The sequence below is a fragment of the Aulonocara stuartgranti genome (genome assembly GCF_965226115.1).
Source record: "Aulonocara stuartgranti genome assembly, chromosome: 14".
Taxonomy (NCBI): Eukaryota; Metazoa; Chordata; class Actinopteri; order Cichliformes; family Cichlidae; genus Aulonocara; species Aulonocara stuartgranti.
The window spans coordinates 31,839,885-31,863,177 of NC_138950.1; the positions used below are offsets into that span (position 1 = coordinate 31,839,885).

Genomic DNA, 23,293 nt, shown 5'->3' on the forward strand with positions numbered 1-23,293 from the left:
AATAATTACCCGAATCTTACACCCAAAGTTTTAATCTGATGTAAAATGTATAGAAGTCCATTACTGTATATAGTAACTATTAAGTCTAATATACCCTAGTAAGCTATAGTACTTTTTCCTTTGGGAAGGTACCATCTGTGCAGTCTGCAATTTTGTTGAAGAAAGATGTTGAATCTATTTAATTATTCTTCAAAAACAATTCTGTGCATTTTTTTTTCACACTGCATCAAATTAAAGTTGATTACGTCAATTAAGCATCATGAGGTGGACAGTGGGTGGTTTCCTATTTTTTTATTTTTTTTATTTTTTTTGCTGGGTGTTTTAGAACCCTATTAGTTAGGTTGCTTACTCTTTAAAATACCAGAATAGGGAGGATGGAGTAGGTTTAAGTTTATTAGATTGATCAGTGTTGCTGAACTATGAAATATTTTGGGTGCAGTGTATTTTTTGCATACAGGTATAACAGAATGGCTTTAGTGGGGTTTTTTTTAACTTGAGTATGAACTTATACAAAAAGCAGCAAGATATTAGAAAAACAGTTTTATTGAATAAAAAACACTATATCGGATTCATATCGGTATTGGCAGATATCCAAATTTATGATATCGGTATCGGTATCGGACATGAAAAAGTGGTATCGTGCCATCTCTAATGCAGACTGATGACGTTAGATTTTAGTACCTGCTCAGATTGCTTGGAACCCCGGCCGAGTGGGTACTAAAAAAGTACCAGCTCCTATGGCCTAATGGAAAACCCTGAAAACCTGGGCAAACCGTGCCGAGTCGATAAGTAGATACTGATGGAAAAGGGGCTTTAAATTGATTAGTGTGGGTGTATTTATATATTTGAGCCTCTACCTACAGTGGGGCAAAAAAGTATTTAGTCAGCCACCGATTGTGCAAGTTCCCCCACTTAAAATGATGACAGAGGTCAGTAATTTGCACCAGAGGTACACTTCAACTGTGAGAGACAGAATGTGAAAAAAAAATCCATGAATCCACATGGTAGGATTTGTAAAGAATTTATTCGTAAAGTAGGGTGGAAAATAAGTATTTGGTCACCTCAAACAAGGAAAATCTCTGGCTCTCACAGACCTGTAACGTCCTCTGTAAGAAGCTTTTCTGTCCCCCACTCGTTACCTGTATGAATGGCACCTGTTTGAACTCATCATCTGTATAAAAGACACCTGTCCACAGCCTCAAACAGTCACACTCCAAACGCCGCCATGGCCAAGACCAAAGAGCTTTCGAAGGACACCAGGAAAAGTATTGTAGACCTGCACCAGACTGGGAAGAGTGAATCTACAATAGGCAAGCAGCTTGGTGTGAAAAAATCAACTGTGGGAGCAATCATCAGAAAATGGAAGACATACAAGACCACTGATAATCTCCCACGATCTGGGGCTCCACGCAAGATCTCATCCCGTGGGGTCAAAATGATCATGAGAACGGTGAGCAAAGATCCCAGAACCACACGGGGGGACCTGGTGAATGACCTGCAGAGAGCTGGGACCAAAGTAACAAAGGTCACCATCAGTAACACACTACAACGGCAGGGAATCAAATCCCGCAGTGCCAGACGTGTTCCGCTGCTGAAGCCAGGTCATGTCCAGGCCCGTCTGAAGTTTGCCAGAGAGCACATGGATGATACAGCAGAGGATTGGGAGAATGTCATGTGGTCAGATGAAACCAAAGTAGAACTTTTTGGTATAAACTCAACTCGTCGTGTTTGGAGGAAGAAGAATACTGAGTTGCATCCCAAGAACACCATACCTACTGTGAAGCATGGGGGTGGAAACATCATGCTATGGGGCTGTTTTTCTGCCAAGGGGACAGGACGACTGATCTGTGTTAAGGACAGAATGAATGGGGCCATGTATCGTGAGATTTTGAGCCAAAACCTCCTTCCATCAGTGAGAACTTTGAAGATGAAACGAGGCTGGGTCTTCCAACATGACAATGATCCAAAACACACCGCCCGGGCAACAAAGGAGTGGCTCCGTAAGAAGCATTTGAAAGTCCTGGAGTGGCCTAGCCAGTCTCCAGACCTCAACCCCATAGAAAATCTGTGGCGGGAGTTGAAAGTCCGTGTTGCTCGGCGACAGCCCCAAAACATCACTGCTCTCGAGAAGATCTGCATGGAGGAATGGGCCAAAATACCAGCTACTGTGTGTGCAAACCTGGTAAAGACCTATAGTAAACGTTTGACCTCTGTTATTGCCAACAAAGGTTATGTTACAAAGTATTGAGTTGTATTTTTGTTATTGACCAAATACTTATTTTCCACCCTGATTTACGAATAAATTCTTTACAAATCCTACCATGTGGATTCATGGATTTTTTTTTCACATTCTGTCTCTCACAGTTGAAGTGTACCTCTGGTGCAAATTACTGACCTCTGTCATCATTTTAGGTGGGGGAACTTGCACAATCGGTGGCTGACTAAATACTTTTTTGCCCCACTGTATACTGTTGACCCTGTGTGGATTAGAGAAAATCCGAAAAACAATACAAGTTGTGCAACCAGCTCTTGTTTTTTAAAATTATAAAAAAACGTGTGCTGTATAATCATTCCCTGGAAAAAGCACGGTTCAAAGAAATCATGACATTCATGCTCATGATGAACATATGAAAACTTCTGATCTCTTTGAGTTTTGCAAGTAACTCTTTAAAAGAAAAGCCATCAGCTCACTGACAATCATGTTGTGATGATACCAGTATTAATGTTGTGTTCTTTGGTATTGTGACCACTTTAGTGTCTGGGCAACCACTACTTTAAGGTTTCAGTGTGGTTACTTTCCCTTAGCTATATCCAAGTCTGTGCAAACTGATTTTTAGGTAGTGTAATTAAAGATAATCACTTGCAGTTTGAAACACTGAAGCAAATGGCTAGTAAGGACTCTAGTTTTACTGTACATCATTTGTATTACATGGGCTAAAACAAAAAACACTGGTATGGTCCATTTTAAGCATTAATGAAAAGAATCAAAACTTTATTTTACTTAAAATGGGCCTATTGTGCTTTTTTTGTTACTTTCTGTCATATAAAGTTATCCCTTATAAGGTCATTTGAAGCACAGAAGCCCCACCCACCCCGTGATTAAAAAGTCTCTTAATAAGATGCAGCCAATCAGAAGAAAGTTCCCTTAAAGAGTTGGTGCCCTTAAAAGGGAGGGGAGTTGAAGTGGAGTGTATCAAACTATGAATGAACTTGGTCAGTACCGAGGTTCAGTATACGACAAGTAATGATTATTTTGAACTGCCAATTGTGCAAAGCTACAAAGTTCAAGAATAAAAATCTGGAAATTAGCAAAATAGGGCCACATTAAGTAGTAAACATGAAATCTTAAGCCAAGAAATTCAATGTATTAAAACTGTGCCTTAACAGCCATTCTGCCAATCATCCCCTTCAGTGGTGCCCTACCTGAGCGTCCACAGTCCGCACAGGAAATAAGGTCTTCAGGACAGCCGGTCTTCTTTGAGCCTCCGAGGCAAAAGTCGCAGTAGCCGTTGGCAATGACTGAGCCATCCGCTGCTTTCTTGGCTGAGAGAAGAAAAAGAAAAAGGGGGTAAGAAAAACTTTCTCCCAACTGGACTCCTGGGGAAAAGAGGATGAAGAGCAAGAGTGTAAATTCATAAGTCAGTGTTATGAAATGTTGCCTCGGGGTGAAGAGGCTGTATCAGTCTCTCGACAGTGAGACAGATTGAAGAGGGAAAACCTATAAAAGTCATATCAGGTGAACAAAGCAACCATCACTGAGGTGTGCTGGGAAGCATGGTCAATGGAGTATTACAGAATACGAGTGATTAGAGATAAAATGATGAGATAACAAAGCAAAAGAAAGCAGACGTGTAACTAAGTCTTGGTCACCACTCATTATTATATATTTACTTTGGTAAAATAAGCACCAACGCAGGCCTGCTCTGGAGCCTGGGACTCTCCAAACACTGGCTCACCCAGTGAGGGTGGGACCGAACAGAAGGGAACGTCCGCTGGGAGCCCCTGGGGTCTAGCAAATATTTTCAGGAGTGGAGGAGGAGGGAGAGCAGAGGAGACAGAAAGAGAGAGACCGTGTGTTCCCGTGTATGTGTGCGTGTGCTTGTGGATGTGTGCTTGTGTCCGTGCATGTGTTGGGGGGTGCTGGGACAGACCTGCCATCATGCTGAGCACGGAGAGGCAAGTGCTCCATGTGAAGCCGTTTCATAATAATTATTAACAAAGAGAAATTCCCCCTGCCTGCCTGAGTGCTGTGTATATACTGTAAGTATCACTGTATGTGTGTGTGTGTATGATCCACACGTACCCCTTATCTCTCTGTCTGACTGTTGGTCTTCCTGCCTGTCTGTCTGTCTCCTGCCTGTCTCACTACTGTTGATTGCATAATCATTTTAATGGAAGCAATCACATAACCACTGCAGACTATTTGTATGTGTGCTTTCGTCTCAAAGATGTAATGCAGCGGACGGGTCCTTCACAGTGAGTCACCAGGCTGGTGCACTGGTGAATATACAATAGAGTTGATTATACAGGTACACACTCACACACATACAAGCTCAAGTGGAAAACCATTCATCCCGCAGGAAAATAAAAGCACTATAAGCAATACTGTGGTTGTGCTCTTATGAGAGATCATTAATCCATCCATTTATAAGGGTGGAGTCTTGCTAGGCCGGAAAGGGGAGGAGAGGGTGAATTTGATGGAATTTGATGTTGGAAAGGGGAAGGTGGAGTGAGAGGAAGAGATTGGGTTTCTACTCGAAAGGGTACGTCTTTAATCCCCAATGAGAAATAAAAATAAAAAAAAAGTCCTGATCAAGATGAGAGACTGGCAAACATAAAGACAGACACATGGGAGAGGAAAGGAATAATGCACTGTGTCTGCTACAGCAAAACCATAAGCAGTAGGCTCTATATCATGAGATCAGTGTAGTACTGTGCACCGTAACTCTGAGCCTGGTTATGCACTTTCATACTCTATATTGTAGAATCATGAATACTACCATCTATATTGGGTTATCGACTATCAACAGAGATAGCAATGACAGTAGATTTACTGTATGTGTAAAACAGTGTCTATCTAGTCCCCTAGCATTTCAATATAAATGGCTGCAACCTCACATTTCTCAATAATCTCTTCTGCCAGTGGTGATATAATGAGATCTGCTGGTGTCAGCTTTTTCAAATGATGATAGTTTAATTGAAGAAAAAAAATTACCTGCACATCATCAGGCTGGTGTGCTGGCAAAGGTTAGACAGATATGTCCTGCCCTATTTTTCCCCCTTAATTAAAAATCATCAGCCAGCCAGTGTGGTCTTTTTTGTGGATCCAATTAATGAAATGAAACGCCAACAAAAAAAATCATAATCACCAATATATTCATCTGTTTTTTTCTTACTATAGTATTGACCAAGTTGCAGTTAAATAGTGGTAAAATTACATTTTATCCAAAATTAAATAAATATTAAAAAATACAGTTCTTACATTTTCAAGTACATTACAGCAAGTCTAGCGGTGGAGGCAGTTATCTTGGCTTAATATTACAATCAGAAACCTATCATGTCTGTGTGCTAGCATGTTAGCATAATGTTTTAGTGCTTTTGTAGCTATTAATAATTCATCAATCATCATAAAATTCCCACCATGTCATTATACTTGCTGCTTACTGTAAACTGCTGGCTGTCTGTTACATAGGAAAAAAATCTGAACACAGCCCAGGCATACGAAAATTCCCTGTTTTAGCTATGCATGCCGGCATGCTAATATTTGCCACTTAGCAAAATAAAGTACGGCTGAGGCTAGCACTATCCTTGATCGCTGCTGATGACCAAAGGTATTTCATTCAGAAAAATTATCAGGGACAGACATCCCATTCAAAGAATCCTAAATTCATATATTGGAGATAAAGTATCTGAATTTCAGGAGCAGGACCACGCCTCCAGTTCTACAAGCTGTTCGTTCTCATTCACATGCCCCACCCTCCCTCTCCTTTTCAGTTCTTTAACGTCTTCACTTCTATTTAGTACATGGGGAACTGCCAGGCCTGAGAGCTGCCACCAGTCCCCTTCGTGGCCTTCCCCAAACGGCAAATCAATTCATGTCTAAGCCTCACCTTATCTACTAAAATGCTATCAAACCTAAAATGAGGACATGGGCCCAGCGAGTAAATATGCATTTAATACATATAACATTCATATAATGAAAATCACAGCAAGAGCAAAGATGGTGGTAAAATTTCCCTTGCTTGGGAAAAAAAAGCTTTAGAAAACCTTTTATCGAACAAACACGGCAAACTTTTTTAGTGGATCAGAACTGACTGGAGATTCTTAAAATGTAATTTTTATGTCCAAAACAAATAGACAGTACTTCACAATAATTGTCCAAATAGCTCCCAGAGGTATTCAGAATAGCAGCAGAGTGGTGAGGCTTGCTTCAGCTCATCTAAATGTTTGTACAAGTGTTTTCAACCCACAGATGTATAGTGATAAGTCATTGTCCTGCTATGTCTCAAATCCATCCATCCATTCATTTTCTTCCACTTATCCAGTTCAAGGTGGCTGGAGTCTGTCCCAGCTGCCGCAGAATGATAGACAGGTGCACCCTGGACAGGTTGCCAGTCTGTCGTAGGACTAACAGAGAGAGACAACCATTCCCACTCACGTTCACATCAATGGGTAATTTTAAATGAATAAATAACTCCACTACCTGCAAGTCTTTGCCCAGAGAGAACCCACACAAACACGGGGTGAACATGCAAACTCCACACAGAAAGGCTACAACCAAATGGTGGGCATTCTTGATTCCCGTGAGACAACAGTGCTAGCCACCGCACCACGGTGCTGCCCTGTTACGAATTCACTGTAAATAAAAATGTCAAGCATGGTATGGTAAGACTGGAGGAAAAGTCAGAAGGTGTTAGCACCATACTTATAGAGACCTTCCAGTCTGAACCAATGCGCTGGACCAATTAATTCAAGCTGCCACATGCTAGCGTTGATCCTGGGCCACATGTGCAAACCGTGTGACGATTTGTTGCTCCATCAAAATGAAGCACAGGACACAGTCGATCAAGAGCGCAATGATCCTGGATGAGGATGCCGCAGCTATTTAAGTGTATTTACTTCTAAAGAAACCAGTGCAGCCAGATGTTTACTGCAGGAGGATGTATAAAGCTGTAGAGACATATGCGGCTCGCAGGCCTGGAGCCAATGCAAACATGTTTTTGTCTTCTTGTTCTGGTCAAATAAATTGCTTTTATCTTCACTCCTTTTATTTGGGCTCACCGCTGCTGACTGGACCTCACAATTCCTGGCGGGATAAACTAGACAGACACACATGTGGATACACACACAACACATTCAAACTGTATTTCATCTGTGTCTCTGTAGTTGGGTGTGCACGTGCAGATCTTTGTTTGCCTTTGAATTTCTGCGTGTGTGTGTGTGCTAGGAGGCCCCTGAGAGTGAATCAGCAGGTCCTGATGCATGTGAGTGAGTCGGGGCTGCCCGCTGGCCTGCCTGCGTAGACAAAAAAACTCATCAATGATTAAACGCCTGTGGCCATGTTTCAGAAGCTGCCTGCAACCACAGACACGCCATTGCCGGCAAATGGTGGGAGGGAAGGAGGGAGAGAATGGTGATAGAGAGAGCGAGACAATAAAGAGGGCTGAGCTAATGAGCAAAAATAAAAGAGATATATACCAAAGACTGAAAAGACTGGCAATCATCAGGTACCTTTCCTTCTCCTTCTCTTCCTCCTCCAGAACCCCTCAGTGCGGTTGGCTCTTCCCCACCTGTCCCCTTTTTTCCCTTCACCTCCATCTCCAAAATTTTAACCTGCCTCAACCATCCTTTCCTTTCCTTTCTTTCTTACCTCCATATCTCATTCCTATACCTGACTGTCCTTTCCCTCGCTCCCTCCCTCCCACCCTCCCCTCCTCTTCCAATTACCAGGAGGAGTATGAGCAGAACCGCACACTTCACAGCTTTCAAGTGTTGGAGAAAGATCCTCCTGGGAATTATCCAGCAAGAGATGAATCCTCAAATGCTCCTCACCCCCACCTCCTCTCCCCTGCTACAATACCTACCCTTCCCCATTCTTCCCCATCCCCGTGCTTATAATTTCTCTCTCCCACCCCGTCTCGTTTTCTCTCTCCTTTCCTCCTTCACGCTGCTCCTCGGTAACCTTGTGTTTTTTCGCCCTCCAAGCAACCTCACGCCGTTGTGTCTGCACAGCTGAGGTGTGTCACATTACTTTTTGCAGACTAACTGTATTCGCTCAAAGTTATTTTTGTCATGTTTGCTTTTTTAAAATTATTGTTATTAATACTATTATTAATGGTTTCATGAAACTGAGGATTTCTCACAAAGAAAGAGGAGAAGGTGTTATTTTAAAGTTGCTTTTTCATGTTTTGCTTCCTCACCAGAGCATGCATTACCAAGAAAAGCAGCATCTTTTTAGATGCACATCACTGCCCATTGAAAAAACAAGCTAAAAAGGTTATTTAGTCATAAAAGATCTTGTTTTCACCTTTGTGGTAATGTATTTCTCAGATAATCTGAGCCTTTTGATTTGACTACTTAAAGAAGAAAGAGAAAATAAATGTTAGTAACAAAGAGAATACATTTCAATAAATCATTTTGTTGCTGCTGTTTATTGCAGTCACATGCAATGGAAATAGTATAAAGAAATCTATGCTCTTTAACTCCTTATTTAAAGATCATATGGATGGTGGAAGGAAATAAAAAATACAAAGGCGCCATGAAGAAATCATGACTTCTGTGTCTGTGAGCGCTGCTCAAATTAACCCTGAATTCTTCTCCCCAGCATTGCTCTTTTTCTCTCTTACTTACACCTCCAGCGTCTCTTCCTCCTCCTTCACCCCTCTTTCCCATTTCCCTCCAACGCTAACATGAAACCAGCGCTTCAGCCTGACTGACTGGTTGATAATCTCCTCCTTTGGCTGACCACAGTGGAAGCCTCATTAATTTAGCGCTTTCATCCGAAAGGGAATTACCCTGGCCTCCCCACACACAAGCTAACAGGCCTACCTGTTGACTTTTCGCACTCTCTTTTCCACCTCACTTTTTCCTTTAAATTTTCTCATAATTTCACTCCTTTTTCCTTCCTCTTTGTTTTTTTATTCAGCACATTCAAACATGGTATTGGCATCACATCTGCTCGAACTGACTGAATTTAATATGATGTTTCATCTTCTTCTGTCCTACCCCCGTTATGTGCAGATACACAAAAAGGTAAGCTCGGCCATTGAGAAAGAAATGCGCGTTTCCATGGATACCACTGTCACAAAAATACAAAACTTGATTAATCAAGGTTGAGGTTTAGACGGGAATTAACAAGTGATGTCTGAATGCTCTCATCCCAGCGTCTGTCTGGTCTCTACAATCACCGAAGGCAGCAAACGCCCCTGTAGGGCAGGTGCAGATGGGAAGAAGACATGAGGATCAGGTACAAAGGTGAGGGAAGAGAGGAGCAGGGGAGGATTTTGGGAACAGATGAGGCAAAAAGAAAGAGAAAAGAGGATGAGAAGGAGGAGGAGGAAGCATAAAGGAGAGAGGAGGAATGGAGGTAAAATAGAAAAAAGAAGAAGTGTCTCTTGTTGTATCGGAGCAGCGGCGTGTGAAAACACACACTCTGCACTCCTGTCGTCTCGCTGCTTAATGAGGAGAGCTTCTCGGGAGAAGCGCATGCACGCACATACACAACGCGGGAAAAGACACCCGCGACCGCACGCATACAGTAGAGCGCACGCGCGCACACCGAGATTTACAACCAAGCCTTTTTAATAATAACTTTTGCCGTCCAGTTTCAGTCCCATCCCCCTCTTGCTCTCTTTAATGTGATGAATGAGAGTCTCTGTAACCCCTTGCAGCCACACACACAGACGCGCACACACATGCAATTACAATCTGAGATATTGTACAGTTTTTCCATGAAACAAAGGGAAAAGAAACAAGCAACATATAGGGCACAAATCACGTCAGACTACATTCACATAGATGCAAAATCCCAAATGCTCAAGAAGACATTTTCAGAGGTTTTTTTATGCAGACAACGAGGCAGAGATGCAGTCAGATGGAAACCGTCAGTCACAGATGAAAAGTCACTAGCTTCCTTCCTCTCTCGCTCTCTCTCGCTCTCTCTCCATCTTCCTACTTTCCCTCCTTCTTCCATCCTCTCCCCCTGTCTTCCTCCTTGCACTTTCATGCGTTCTCATTATTGCTGCTGCTCCCTCTGCCTCTGATTCGATCTCTTCACTCTGCTTCATTGTGCTTCTTCTTCTTCTGTTTTTTTTTTGTTTCCCTCTTCCTTATTTGGCCTCTCTATTTTTCCCCCCTCTGCTTTACTCTCAAAGAGGAAATTGGAACTCTTTCCTGCAATCCATCTGTTGTCACACTGGTGCCTGCATCGGTGCCATCATGCTCTGTTCTTATTCTGTTTTCTCCCCCCATTTTTTTTTGTTGCTTTTTTGCACCCCACTCTTATACAACCACACATACACAAGCACCACTTTTACTCATGTCCAGTCAGCAGGTTGCGTAACTCCCAATGCATTGTGGGACTGGATGCATGCATTTCTGTGTGTGTGCAATGTGAGCGTGTGCTCTCAGAGATGACATTGCAAAGTAAAGAGGACAGAGACAGTTTTGGTGCATAATAAAACTTGATCTATGGCTGCTTTGTAATCACACTGACCCACAGGAACAAAGATACACACACACACAGGCACACAGGCACACAGGCACACGTACACACAAGCGTACAATCCGTCGGGCTCTGCAGTATTCTGATATGTGCACATTTAGCAAATAGACACACACAGACGCACACTACCACCCCATAAATCATGCATGTAAAGAAATCACACACAAACGCGCACACGCAGGAAATGCCGATGCGTGCAAAACTTTGTGCACACACACACGCACGCTCTTACAAAGAATCGCTCCGTGGCTTGTGTCCCTGTCCGCAAAGAGTTAAAATGCAAATTATTAATCCTATTTTGTTCCAGGGACAGAGCCAGCTGGGAATGTGACTGTGAAATCCTGTTTGAATTGGGCCCTACTTCACATGGTCCACTATGTTAGCCCTGCGCTCTCACACGGAAATGTCAAAAATGACCAACCGGGGGTAAAAAAAAGAAAAGAAAAAAGAAAAAAAAGAATAGATAAGCATACAAAAGCAAAAATTTGACAAAACAAGTAGAGCACAGATTGTATTTTGTTGTGCCACCGCAACACTGAAATTAAGAGTGTGAGTTTCTGTAAGTGGTGACATTATCTTTGCATTTAATGCTGCTTGTGCTAACTTCTAATTGGAATTTTATTCTGCACAAACAAGAGCTGCAAGTGGCTTCGCTACTGTACGTGGGGGCTTGGCAGCTTCCCAGGAGCAACAACGCTGTAGTTTAGACCAAGTGCAAAAAGTTTGCATCCCTCAAACCTTTTACTTCTCGCTCTTTCCAATGTTTGCATTGTTCCGTCAATAATTTACAAGCGTGACGTGGCGCTCAAGTTTTACGGCTGCGGTAAATCCATTCACTGACAGAAAACTAGACAGCAGGAGATGGATGGAGGGTGAGCGTGGATTTGGCACGGTGGTAAGGGAGGGGTTGTGGTGTGGTAGTGTGGGAGGCTTATCCAAACATGGCCAAGACAACTGAGGGACCACAGAACAACCATCCAGCAAGCCACAACACCACATCTTAAGACAGAATACCAAATGAAGCAGACTCCAATATTACCCTGCCTTCACCACTCCAACTGTCGGGGGGGATCTATATGATGAATCATGAAGAGGGTTTTTTTTTCTTCGTCTTCTTTTTCTCTCAGTTTCTCGCTCTGCTTCTCTCTTTGTCTGTTGTCTCTCTCCCATTCTTTATGTTATTTTTAATGAACTCTGCACCCCCTCCTGCTCCTTCTCCCTCCACTTCAACTTCTTCCACCCTGCCTTCTTTCATTCTCTCTCCCCCTCTCCCTCCTTCCATCCTTTTTCTTCTTCTCTCCATAGCTCTCCTTCCCTCCTCCTCTACCACCTATCTCTCACTCTCTTTCTCTCTCTCTCTCTCTCTTTTCAATGTACATAACAGTGTACTCTTTAGGAGGGAGCCCTGGCGGTATCCATGGCAACCGGATTGCTAGGCAACAGCCGTTTCTCCCTTCCTTTTTCCTGCGCCGTGCAGCAGCGGCAACAATCAACCAATCAAAAGCTGAGAAGGAACGTTCGAGTACATGAAAAGTTCAGAACACATCCAGAAAGCAGTGAATGCTGGTTCCACATGTGAAAATACACACAATGTACTGATGGATGCACCAGCAACACAAAAATATACACCAGCCTTTCCAGTTTAATGAAGTTGTCTGCACTGCGGTGAATATTCAGCTACTTTTGAAGATGTTTTTTTATCATTTGTCTTATAATCAGATCTTTTTTTTTTCATTTTTATGTCTTTGCTGTTTCAATGTAGCAAATTTAACGTAAATGTTTCCTGCATATTAAATCAAACTGAAAGGACATGACTCAAGTTTAATTAGCCTTTGGATTGAAACTTAAAATCAGCAATGTGTTTAGGCCAGCATGATCTTATTCCAAAACATGAGATAATCAGGAGAAATTATCTATTTGTTCATGTAAATGGAGAATATATTTCCCGTTTTACCTGTCACAGGATTCATATCTTTGATGTAGTAGGATGTAGGTTTTTGGCTGTACCACATGTGTTCTCTAAACTCCACAGAGAGGACAGGTCAACCAAGGGAACACAGTGTTAAGATCATCTGTTGTATCTGCGCAAAAAATAAAATTTTCTAATCCTAAACAAGTAGCATCATTGCCTAAACCCAACAGAGTCGCTCTGGTTCCTAAGCTTGAGAAGTTTTTAGTGCCTAAATTTAACAAAACAACAAACGAAGTGTCAAAGTAACGGCAGATAATGTCTATAAATGATTCCAGGGGACTCAAGTTGTGGTTCCTGGGGACAGATGAAATGACTTAATAAGCCACCAACCGGTACAGTCTCCAGATGCAGACTTTTTTGCCCCTTTCAAGCTAATAAAACATCACTTCCTGTGAATGCACGTAAATCAATAGATATGCATGCAATACACTGAACGGGCTGAGATATGAGACAAAAAAAAATTAATTAATTTAAAAAAAAACTGGGGTTAACTGTGTCCATGAAGATGAATCACAAGTATGCATTTTCAGAGTATGTCAAAAAATGTCATGAGACTGTTAAAATAAAAACTATTAAAAAATCTTGGAAAAACATGGAAAATGTCTTTTTTTTTTTTACAAAAATTTATGGGCATTTCTTTAAACTGTAAAATTCTATGTGTAGTTAAAAGAAGGGGGAAAAAATATCCGGAAAAAAGTAACACGAAAAATTTTAAAACTGTGTTGGAGGGTTTGTTTTTGTTTTTTTGACCGTGTATGCAATTAAACCTCTGGCCATGAATGAAATTTAGGAGACATGCTTCAAAATCTTATAAGATGAAGCTAACAGTAATCAGAAGTCTATTAAACACAAAGGGCATTTAAACATAGACAAAATGAGTGCATGAAACATTAAGCCATTGCTCCACTTTGTCCCTAGGACTTACAGTCAGGTTTTGGTAGCAAACAGCATTTAGTGCAAAGACTTCCCATCTAGTCCCAGTAGAGACACATCTGTATCTGCCCAGTGACATTGCTATAAATGTCAGCGCAACAAACACGAGAGCTGCCGGAGTCTTCCAACACCTCAAATCACCTTTTCCGATATTCCGAAGACAAAGACAGATGGAAGTAGAAGGGGGGGGGGGGGGGGGGGCACTGCTGAGCACAGCTGAATGACAACAGACACAAAGTGGGTAGTGGCCATTTCAGGTTCTCAGTGTTTGGTTGATCAAAATTCCTGCTTCGCTTCAGCCTGCAGAGAGCAGGAGGAGAGCGGGGAGGCCATTTTGAAACACAAGGAAAAAAATGTAAGTGGGGAAAAAAACCACAACAACCAACAATGGTGAGTAGGAACAGAGGGATACTGACCTTCAAAGAGCTCAATTACATGTCTCACTCACACACACACACACACAAACACGCACACAGACAAATTTGGAGTTGGGCGTGATTGGCCATACAGCACTCTCACGCAGCTCAGTGTCACAGAGAGGCGTGCGCACATTCATGGGCATGCATGTGCGTGAGTTAGGTGCATTTTTTTAATAACACACACACACACACACACACAGACACACACATTCTGTGTCCCTGCTGCTCTACACCGTAGGACCGTCTGTCCGTCCAGATAAAGTGGCCTCTGAATCTCAGTTCTGATTTGAGAGAGGAGGCTTTAATGACAACTACACCCCCGTCCCCCTCTCCTCCCTCCCCCACTCCCTCCCACACATCCCCCCCCCCCTTCTCTTTTTGTTTTTTCTTTTATTTCACTCAGTCATCCATTCCCATATTCACAGGTGCTGTTTTGCTCTGTTTGGGTAATTCTCATTTTATCTACCCATCTTATATCCCGACTCTTCTCCCATTATTTTACTCTTCCTCGCTCTCTGTCTCGCTCTTCTTTTTCCTGCTTTTCTCTATTGAAGTCCACAAAACCAATTTTCAGGTGGACAGTGCAGGGCCGACCTCTAAAGTAAACATCCCCCCTTACTTCTCCCCCCTCAGCCTCCTCCCTCTCATCTCCGTCTCCTACCCCCAGCCCTCCAACCATCACACCAATGCCAAAAAAAGACCCCCACCTCTCAATATTCTGCTCTCCCTCCCTCTAACCTCCAGCCTCTTCTACTACTTCTCCTGTTTGGAGAAAGAGAAACATAGTATGTTGTGCGGTCATGAATTTTAATGGCGCAGCTCATTTTTGAGTAAACAGTATATCAGCTAGGATCCAGGAATACGTGGAGGGTTAGTAACGGTGGTTGATTTTAGCGATGGTACACACAAACAAAGAAATTAATTATAAGGAAAGCCAAAGCAGATGGATGGAGAGAATGGAAAGCGGGGGGGGGGGGGGGCGGGGGGGATGCAGAGCAAGATGAGGAAAAGAAAAGTGGTGAAAGATGGACTCGCAGAGCAAGAGGGAAGGAAAAGCTCATCTCCTCGTGGAGTAATCTGTCGTTTATCACGCTGATGGAAAAACAGAGAGAGCAGAGAGGGGCGAGGCTCCAAAAAAAACCCCAAACAGACTTTTATAGTTTCTCTAATAAGTTTGTGTGTTTTTCGGCTCACCCTTGTGTGTCAGGGATGCTGCATACATGCTATAGTGTCTAGACAGCGAGAATATAGCATGAATTATGCATGCGGGGTTGCTCTCATTCAAGGGAAGCCGTATTAATATTATTACATATGTGGCAATATACCAAAAGATGGAGGGTGGAGGGTGGTGGAGCCTCTTCCATGGCACTTGGCAGACTGGTTAAATGTAAAATGTTGCACACACACACACACACACACACACACACACACGTGCACATATATAGACACACACAAACACGCACATCAATGCATTTACACTCACAGAGTCTTGCAAATGCATATGCACTTGTGCATTTGGAGTCTCTCTCTCTCACACACACACACACACACACACACACACAAGCACACACACACACACACACACACACACACACACACACACCAACCAAAAGGCTAAGCTTTCTTTTTCATTTCAGCAGAGAAGATTGGGTTTTCTGGAGCCGTGTTTGACTGTGTGTGTGTGTGTTCACGTGACCATGTGTGTGATTTCTGACTGCTTGGGAGGGAGTAATGGGGGATATTAAACAATTCAAATGCTGTCTCTCTTGCTCTCCTCCACTGGAGAGACCTAATACTGCAGCCTGGCCACACACACACACACAAACACACACATTTTACAAACACACACAAAGATATATATAGAGAGAAATGTATATATATTAGGGGTGCAACGATACACAAAATTCACGGTTCGGTTCGGTTCGATACTTTGGTGTCACGGTTCGATATTTTTTCGATACAAAAAAAATGTTCATGCATTTTTAATTTGTCATTTATTAAAATTATAAATATATATTTTAACTCAAAAGTACAGTTTTTAAATTTAACCCTAACCCTAACCCTTGTGCGCGTTTTTTATTTTGACAGCGAATGCGCACCTGCGGACCACTTATGTGCACCCCTGGTTATTTAGCTCGTCATATTGCAGCCACAGAAATTCTTTTGTCCATGAAACCATAAAGCTGCACTTTCTTTTTGCCTTATAGTCTGATTTGTCATAACTTCTCCGTTTTGTGGTAAGCTTTTCTTTGGCTGTCACTTCTTCACCCTGACCTGTCTTGTTTGGCTCAGCAGAACTGAAATGCTTTTACACGCACTCACATAAGCTCAGCGATTCTCTGCGCGATCAACCTCTCACATGTTTAAGCTTGCTGCGGGAGATTTCACTTGTCATGTTTGCATAGTAAGCTAACGATTAATAAGACGATGTCAGAGGAATTGGTGCACAAATTATCATCACTCACAGATCAGTGCTGTCGCTCTCTATACACAGTTCGCACGATTGCAAAGTGAAAGCAAAAAAACAAGCGCAAATTCAAACGCGACTTCAATATGTCACATATTGACAGTGGCTCACCGATGCCAATGACATAATTACCCAGCTACATTTCTGAAAGAATGCAAAAGCATTGACATATATTTTTCCTACAATAGCCCGACGGGCAGGGAAGAGATAGATTTTGGTAGCCCGACTGAAAAAAATCGCTAGCCCCGGGACGTCGGGCTAGCGATATTGCGAGCCCTGTATCTGATTGAGGAATCACTCATCTTTGGAAAAGAGAGTTTATTACAGAGAAATGGCTCTTTCCAAAATAAAAGCTATACTATCCGCTTCTTCTGGGCTATATTCTCAGCAGCATAAGGAGAATCATGTGCTAACAGCTGTCTAAATGACTCGGCTAAAGTTAGTAGCATGCTTGTTGTTTTTGTCTTTGCACTAGGATGATGTCGGTGTAAATGTGCAGTCATATTCGTTGTGTTCCCACTAGTGCTTTCAGGTTAATCTCGTTGAAATGACCTTAACGCCACAACACGGCAAATCTCCGTTAACGAGCTACTGCCGATCGCTCCGTGCATGGGGCTAGACGGCCAACACATTAACGAGCTAACTGCGCTAACACACTAGTTCACACCAATGTAATTGAGCATTGCATGGCACATCCAACATACTGTTTTACTTTAGTCCATGACTCGCTTACCTTCAGGGTCATACGTCACATGAAAACCAAAATAATTCCAAACGCCAGATCTGAATGAGGGTCAATTTGCCTGTTGCAAGGAGAGCTTAACTTCTGTGGACATTGTTGCAGTGCAGATAACGTGGATGTGTGTGTTTTGTGTGTTTATCTGTGTGCTCTATTCTGAGCAAATTGCTTGTTTTAAGACCAGGAGGAACAAAGAAAGAGGATGATTCGTCTGTGCTCTTCTTTCAAATGTCCACAGCTATTTCTTTTTCCTTTTTTTTTGTGAACAACTGTAGCCAATTTACTCATGATTACTGACCAAAACACAATCTCCCGTAGGATAAATGCATGCTATTGTCCTTAAAAGAAGTCTTCAAAAAACAAACAAATCACACACACACACAGAAGACAACACTGAACGCCGAACACGGCAATAGAAAACTGGTCCGGGGGATGAGAACAAATAGCCAAAGAAAAAAAAGCAGAGCAATTTTGATGCTGCAGCTGACAGGATCAAGAGTCGAGGCCTGATTCCCAACCTGTTCATAGAAACCTAAATATTTGCTTTACTTGTTGTTCATTGGCACTTATTGCTCTCTTATCGTACCCATGATACGTTTAGCAGAGCCGTTGTAGCCTTGTGCTAAGTGCAGGCTTGGGATCCCAAACACCAACAGCAGCGTTCTGCATATACTACAGTACCATTCAGTGAATCACACTGCAAAAGTGATCTCTGGACAGTCTCATGCTATATAATGTCTGTACAAACCTGTGCCCCTCCAGATTTTGCAAAAGGCCCCTTTATAGCTTTGGGAAATCTGCCAGTTTTCAATAATTTTCACACTTACTTCTCACAGTTCATTTTATTTAATAGGTAAAAATAACACAGGGAATAATGTGGCATGAGAGGAAACCAAGGTGAGTTTTAAAGAGAATAAATGTCCACAGAGGTGTGACTTTTTTCATGATGCACAATAATGTGTTCAAGACAGTTGTAAGCAATTACATATATATTGACTGCAGTCTAATAAACTGCTTCATGTAGTGCCTGGGCCTGGGCTCCATTTCCCAAAGGCATCTTTTTTACTAAGACTGTCGTCAGCAGACTTACAATGGGCCTTAAAATGCTTTAGGGAAACAGGGCTCTGTTTTGTATGTGCAACCTCACTGGAAAACCAACAGGAAACTGACTATTATTTACGTTTGTTACACCTGTGTCATTCCTGTTTAAATGGTTTCTATGAAAAATTAGTGAAAACTCAGTGACAGTGAACATGATTTCTCTGAAGTTATCAAATGTGATGGGCCTGTTTACATTGCGTGCAAATGTTTCTAAACTACAGTTTACTGCATTTGCCAAACCAGGTGTGCAGCCGTATCATTTTAAAAAATCAGTTTGGCTGAGTCAACAGTGATTAAAGTATGGCATGAGGCATAAAAAAATATTCCTTCATTAAAGTCGAATAATCAGCTTGTTTAATGTGTGCTTTGCTGGACTCACTGGTCCCTGCACTGGAAGGAAGCATTTGCATTGCATCTGAACTCACAAGGTGTCTAATTAATCCAAAATGAATATAATTCTGAGAATTGTGATCTGGACGCTTCAGCAGGAGCTAAAATAAACTTTATAACACCTTACATACTTTACAACTTTGCTTCAGTTTGTAACAGTACTACAAGTCTGGATTTCAAGCACACCACAGCACTGAAACTGTGCTTTTAAAAGTTTTACATGACCTCCTAACAATAAAAATTACTGACCTAGAAGATTCTGTCATTTTAGTATTCATTCATGTAATTTTTTAAAACCTTAGCCCTGATTTTAATATTGTATTTCATGGTATTCTTATCTCTCAGCTTCTTCAGAATCAAAAGAATTGTGCTGAAAATGGTTTAAATGTTATTTAACCAACAAAGGTTTTACAGTTAGACTACCCAGATAGCAAAATTGGTATGGCCCAGATCTGGCCCACACAATGTGCTTACACATGGCCCACATACCACAAAGAATGACGGCCCTTTGGTGGCCCAGATCTGGTTTGCCAGATGTGGCCCACACATGGGCCAGCACAAGGCCAGTTGCAGACACACTGTTGGCCCTGTGCTGGCCCAGAACAGTTTCAGCTCTGGCCCCAGATGTCAGCCTAATGTGTACCTTAATCAAGCCATGTAATAACAACATCCGCCGGAACATAATAGTGCAAAAGTAATATGACGAAACTCTGTATGGACTGATTCTTATATAGTGCTTTTCTACTCTTCCAGATTACTCAAAGTGCTCTATATAACATGCCACATTCATACACTTCCTTGAAATTGAGCGCTTCTTAACTACAGGCACACACATTCTCACTCTTGACATGCAGACTAGAGGAGCCAGGGATCGAACCACTAACCTTCCAATTAGTAGGTGACCTGCTGTACCTCCTGAGCTACAGCCACCCACTGGCAAAGATGAGTAAACCGTCACTAGGTAGTGGATAAAGTGTACACTCACAAACCTGTCAAACCTGCATTTGAACCGTTGGCTACCATAGCAGTATAGTATTGCAACATGGCACTTGGGTCTTCTAACTAAAATAGGAAAATAGGAACATAAATAGTGCCATCATTGCCAGACCTGGCCAACATCTGGTTGACATACACTCTGTCATGACACCAGTTAGTCAGAAGTGCCAGCTTGATGCCAGATCTGGGCCAGACCTGTTTTCTATTAGCCTGGGCCACATAAACCAAACCACAATCGGGCCAGATATGGCATGCCATCACATAGACAGTGCCATCTATGGCAGGCCTGGCCCATATCTGGATGACATACCACTTACCACACCAGAAGACAGCCAGCAGTGCCGACTTGATACCAGATCTAGGCTAGACCAGCTTGCTATGTGGGTAGGGGTTACATCTTCCTCAATAACCCTGTGCTTATATGGGGTCCCCCAGGGGTCCATTCTTGGCCCAGTCCTTTTTCATACTCATACAGGAAACAGAGGTCATTGTGTTTTAACCTTTACAACATTGTCCCTATAAGGAATTATAAAAACCATTTGCGAGGAACCTGGAATTGATTTTTAACAATAATCTAACTTGTGACAAATAGATTAACACAGTCATTAAAACTAGATTCTTCTATCTATGATACTAGCAAAAGTGAAGCAATTTCTCTGATTCGGAGACGTTAAGAGAGCGATCCAGCTTCGCTATTATAATAATCATTATTCAGGTGTCAATTTGTCAGTGCTTAGCCGACTGCAGTTAGTCCAAAACGCTGCAGCACGGTTATAAACTGCCACAAGCAAGCAAGACTACATATCTCCCATATTCAAGCCCCAACTGGTCATGGCAGACGGCTGCTGCTCTCTGAGCTCAGTTCTGCTGGACGTTCCTTCCTGTTAAAAGGGGAGTTTTTCCTTCCCACTGGTGCCAAGTGCTTGCTCACAGGGAGTTCTCTGATTGTTTGGGGGGGGGGGGGTTGTATTATTGTAGGGTGTTTCTATTTGTTTCCTATGCAAATAAAAATTAATTGAACTAAAATGAATTAAATATTTGCATTTCAAGTTCTTTTAACTGTGTTGTGTTTACGCGGGTTTAGTCACTTTATATTTCCTTTCTTAAACCCTGACATTTTAACAGCATTTGGCCACACTTGTGCTTTAAGCTTAATTGTAACATCATTATGGAAAGGCGCTGCTAATGCGGGTGTAATGTTTGTTAAGCGCACCACCTTAAACGTTTGTGTTACTATACACACACCATACAAACAGAGAATGGGAATGCATACATCCATTGCAAAATTTTGAATACTAATGTTAAAAAGAATAATTTGGAAGATGCCAGTGCAGCTACCCATATTTTTTCATTTTGTTTTTATTGTTATTACTTCCTTTTTGTTCAGTCAGAACTACAAATATGAATGTTGTGAGATTGGGAAAAAAATCACTATATACACTAGAGTTCATATTTTGGAGCTAATGAATGTCACAAAACGCTAGTTAATGTTTTAGATACTTTAGTCAGTCTGAAAAAACATTTCATCTGTAACCCAGCATAGCTGTCGACATTCTCTTCAAGAAGAGCTGAAGGCATTAGCGAGCGCTATCATCATTACTACCTCATGATATTATGGACCACTGCATTAAGAGATTCTCATTAGGCCCTTGATAGCTGCAGCCATATTGCATCCTGTAAAAAAAAATGTACATACACTAGAAGTTGATGTCTAAAGAGTGTGATGGAAATGTTCCTTACTGTAGTATGACTTGTAAACTAGCACTTCTTTAAAATTGATCAGCGCCAGTTAAAAGCTCATTAACAACTGATATGCATTCACAGCAAAGGCTGAGGTATACAATTAAGTAAAATAGATGATGGTTGGGTAGAAGAACCTTTACAGTCTGGGTAATTTCATTTCTCTAACTTTCAGTATCCTGGTCAGATCTCCCAATGCCCCTTAGAAATGGATGCATGACTTAGACCTTTTTTGACTAAGTACTAATTTTTAGTTGGTGAATTTAATTAGATGAATTGCACCTTTAACTCTTGAAATCATAAAGAGAGATGGCATGGTGTAAGTCTATCACAAGTGTAAAGTTCTTTTTTTAATGTTGTCAGAAACACACAAAACAGTCTCTATGTGATAACATATCTAATTTGTCTTGATCTCACAATAAATGTGTTAAATGTGCTGTCATTATTACCATCTGGTCCCATTCTTCCCAATAAATCTTACACTGTTGAAAAGTCTGATTATTTCCACTTAAATAGTGCCATGTTTGTGAGGACAATTTGTGGGTTGAGCAGCAGAGTTGAGTATGTGAGTTGCTCTAATGAAAAAGTTGCCAAATCTTCTCTGTGGCTATGTTCAGTCTGTTCTGGATTGTCTGGGTAAAGAGCTGTCGGCCAAATCATCCTCCACACCTTGACTGTAAATCTGTAGAAGACTGCGGTTCCTAAATGTGGACAGGATGAGGAAACACAGTCTTCTTGGGACAGCCTATATCTGATATCAACTGTTATATGGAACTAGTGCTCGCTCCAAATAATGCTGCATCTTGGTTTTACAGAGCATCATCTTAAAGTTGCTCTATGCCACAGGCCCTATTCAGATCAGTCAAACTTGGCATGCTTGGAGCAGACACCAGCTGACCACTATCAGGCAGCAATCAGGCTCCTAATTGTCACCATCTTGGGTACCAGGAGTTCAAAACAAGAGTCAATAGGAGATAACTCATCTGAATTTCAGGATTGGGACCACACCTTCATACCCTTCCGGTTCTCTATATATTACGCCACCCTCCCTCCTCTTTTTCAGTTCATTCACTACTCATTAGTACATGCGGATCTACCCAGCCTGGGAGCCACCGCCACTGAAGCCTTCCTCTACCCACAGCCTCAATTCATGTTCAAGCCATCTGCCATTAACTACTAGAAATGCTGTCAAACCTAAAATGAGGATGTGGTCCCAGCTAGTGAATAGCAGAAGCTGTTTGACGTTGACAGAGAAGACCTGGCAAGTTGGCAACTCTGCTGCTCAACCCGCAAATTAATTTTCAAATCCAGCACCATGTAAGGGGAAATACACAGGCTTTCCAACAGTATAAGATTCATTGCATCGATTAGACAAGCATTGTTACAACAACAAAAGGATCGACCGAAAACAAATGTCCTCACTTTTTGTGCTAAGATTAGTCACGGTAAACACCCAGGCTCACAGTTATTCATAAAATCACAACTGCAAATAGTGATTGAGAATTTATGAACAATGTTTTGAACTTTACCGAAGAGATCAACAGTTCACACGTCATGACCCATCCTTTCTATGTGTTGGAAATAATTAATAATTATGTTGAAAAATGAACATTGTCTCAGGTGCACGTATTGATCCTGCTGCTGCAGGAAACCCTACAAAGCTGCAGGAGTAAATAAAACATGTAAAAGCAACAACTTCAGCTCCTGCTAAAGTTTGTCAAACCCAGATTTGTGGCAGGAACCTCACAGCGACTGGTCTGTGTGTGCACGTTCTGAAAGCAGGTAGCAGGGCAGGCACAAATCACAGGCACAC

General features: G+C 41.9%; 1 protein-coding gene across 1 annotated transcript in view; it reads right to left on the reverse strand.

The window, feature by feature from the left end:
* dpf1 (double PHD fingers 1) overlaps nucleotides 1-23,293 on the reverse strand; it is a gene marked incomplete at its 5' end in the record, with an annotated part of 55,674 nt that overhangs the window by 11,807 nt on the left and 20,574 nt on the right. The window contains 1 exon segment of the mRNA XM_082502480.1: nucleotides 3,424-3,543. Within this exon segment, the coding sequence (XP_082358606.1) occupies nucleotides 3,424-3,543 (120 nt within the window).